Source organism: Acanthisitta chloris, unplaced genomic scaffold (assembly GCF_000695815.1).
Source record: "Acanthisitta chloris isolate BGI_N310 unplaced genomic scaffold, ASM69581v1 scaffold37957, whole genome shotgun sequence".
NCBI classification, from domain to species: Eukaryota; Metazoa; Chordata; class Aves; order Passeriformes; family Acanthisittidae; genus Acanthisitta; species Acanthisitta chloris.
This window is the reverse complement of record NW_008681627.1, coordinates 7,506-9,417: the sequence shown is the minus strand read 5'-3', so window position 1 is coordinate 9,417 and position 1,912 is coordinate 7,506. Positions and strand designations below refer to the sequence as shown.

The 1,912-nt window shown below is 44.7% G+C and overlaps 1 protein-coding gene across 1 annotated transcript; it reads right to left on the bottom strand.

The window, feature by feature from the left end:
* Positions 1-528: 528 nt before the first annotated feature.
* On the bottom strand, positions 529-902 carry TCEB2 (transcription elongation factor B (SIII), polypeptide 2 (18kDa, elongin B)). Its single transcript, XM_009078169.1, is given in 2 exon segments — positions 529-631; positions 664-902. Coding segments are annotated over 2 exon segments (342 nt in total).
* Positions 903-1,912: the final 1,010 nt, after the last annotated feature.

The window sequence follows — 1,912 nt, the reverse complement described above, 5'->3', positions numbered from 1 at the left end:
ATTGTAGTAGTGCAGTGTTCCTTAACTTTGAAACTTCATTTGCTAACCTTATGCCTTTGCTACTGATAGAACTAAAAGTCCCTTCTGCACCCTACCCCCAAGATTTCCAGCCAAATTCCTCAAAGACACTAGTCAGGAGTCAAGATGAAGACAGAGAAACAAATGCTTGTATATCAAGTTAGTCTGTGCAATACCTCCCCCCAAAAAAACCCCGCAGTCACTCAGAGCTGATAAAGCCATGGGCATCATCTGAAAGAAACACAAATAACACAACATGCCACATACAAATCAGGAGTATTGAACAACACATGTGACCAGCTGCTGCTACCATTATCCTCCAGCACTAAGTTGGGAGAAGGATCCCAGGAACAGTTCTGTTGGCTGCCTAGACACTACAGCACACTCACATCATGTAATTGAACTGCAGTGCTTTATTGATCAAAGAGACACGTTTGTAAGAGTGTGGATAGACACAGGACACACAGGCAAAACCAGCACTCTGCATGCAAAAGGCCAAATGGGAGATGCTTAACACAAGTCTTGCTCACTGGAGCTACTACCAGACTCCTGAGACTTCATAACATCAGGTTATCCTGGGGAGCTGGAGAAGGGGTCAGTATGCAATGGTTCAAAGGTACCATTGCCAGGTGTGCTGGCAATGACTTGACTAAAGCCAAGCCCAACAGTGCAGGAACATGAGGTCAGCAGCTTTAGCTGCTTAAGCCAAAGTCTAGCAAAGTCCTATGATCCTCATCCATCAGCTGATCAACTTTGTAGAGCTGCTGCCCCTCTAGTGGCCTCTCCACTATTCCCTTCACCTACTTTGACTTGTGCACAGTTGTTGTCTCCTTAGCAGTGATGACTGTTGTCTTATGAGAGTAAACCATCAAGTAGATATCCATTGCTACCCTAGGGCTTCCTACAGTCCTCCACCACCCGCATACAGATTTCAGATGTCTTAGCAAGAAACCTGTATTTTCAGGAATAGCTGAAGTCAGGACAGAACTGTCATTAGATGAATGGATCCAATGGTGACAAGGAAAGGGAAAAACATACAGGGAGCTGCCTCACCAAACAGACTAAGATCCTCACACCCTGCAAAAGCAGAGCTACTAAGTAATTAGTGTGTATCACCCCACAGAGAGCTTTTAACACTGCTAATGGGCATTTGTATTACTTCAGCTTCTTCCCTGAAAGAGTTTCATTCTCCATTTGTTTTGGCTCATGTGCACCTACCCAACCCAAAAGCCAAGCATGCAGCTCTGATTGCACTCAACACAAGAAAACACAGCACATGAAATGGCTGGGCTTTGTTGGTTCCTAGTCAGGCAAGAGACAAGGACTTCCCTGGCTCCTTTGCATGTTCAGTAAAGACAGAAAAGTTCGTAAGTGCTAAAGTGTTGAGCGTTGTCAAACTAATGGGCAGTATTAAGGTATTTTAGCCTCCTACTGCAGCTCCAGAAGACAGTTGGTCAAAACCCCTGCTGATAGCAGAGGCTCAGATCAGGAGTGCTGGAAGGTGGCAGAACTCTCACTCAGGAGGTCAGAGAGAGGGTAAAAAAAAAGATTATATCTTCTTTTTCTCTGCTAGAGCTATTAACTTGTATGGTCATTCAAGCTAGATTACACCAAAGATAGGCAGGAAAAAATACTGAAAGAATAGAGTTATTGCATCTATTACTAACAGGATGACAGATACTGCTATTTCAGCCTGGCAGAGCCCAGTTCATCCATCCCTCTCATCTAAGTATGGCCATTAACTATCTCTTCATCTCATGCCAGCTCAGACATGCATGTGTGCCTGTTCCAGCTGAGGTTCCCTGTGCTTTGCAGTGTGTTCTCCAGGACAGGGTGAGAACGGTGTAGAGTGATTTTATGAGTGTAGCAAGGCAAATGAAACAAGAGGGAGCTG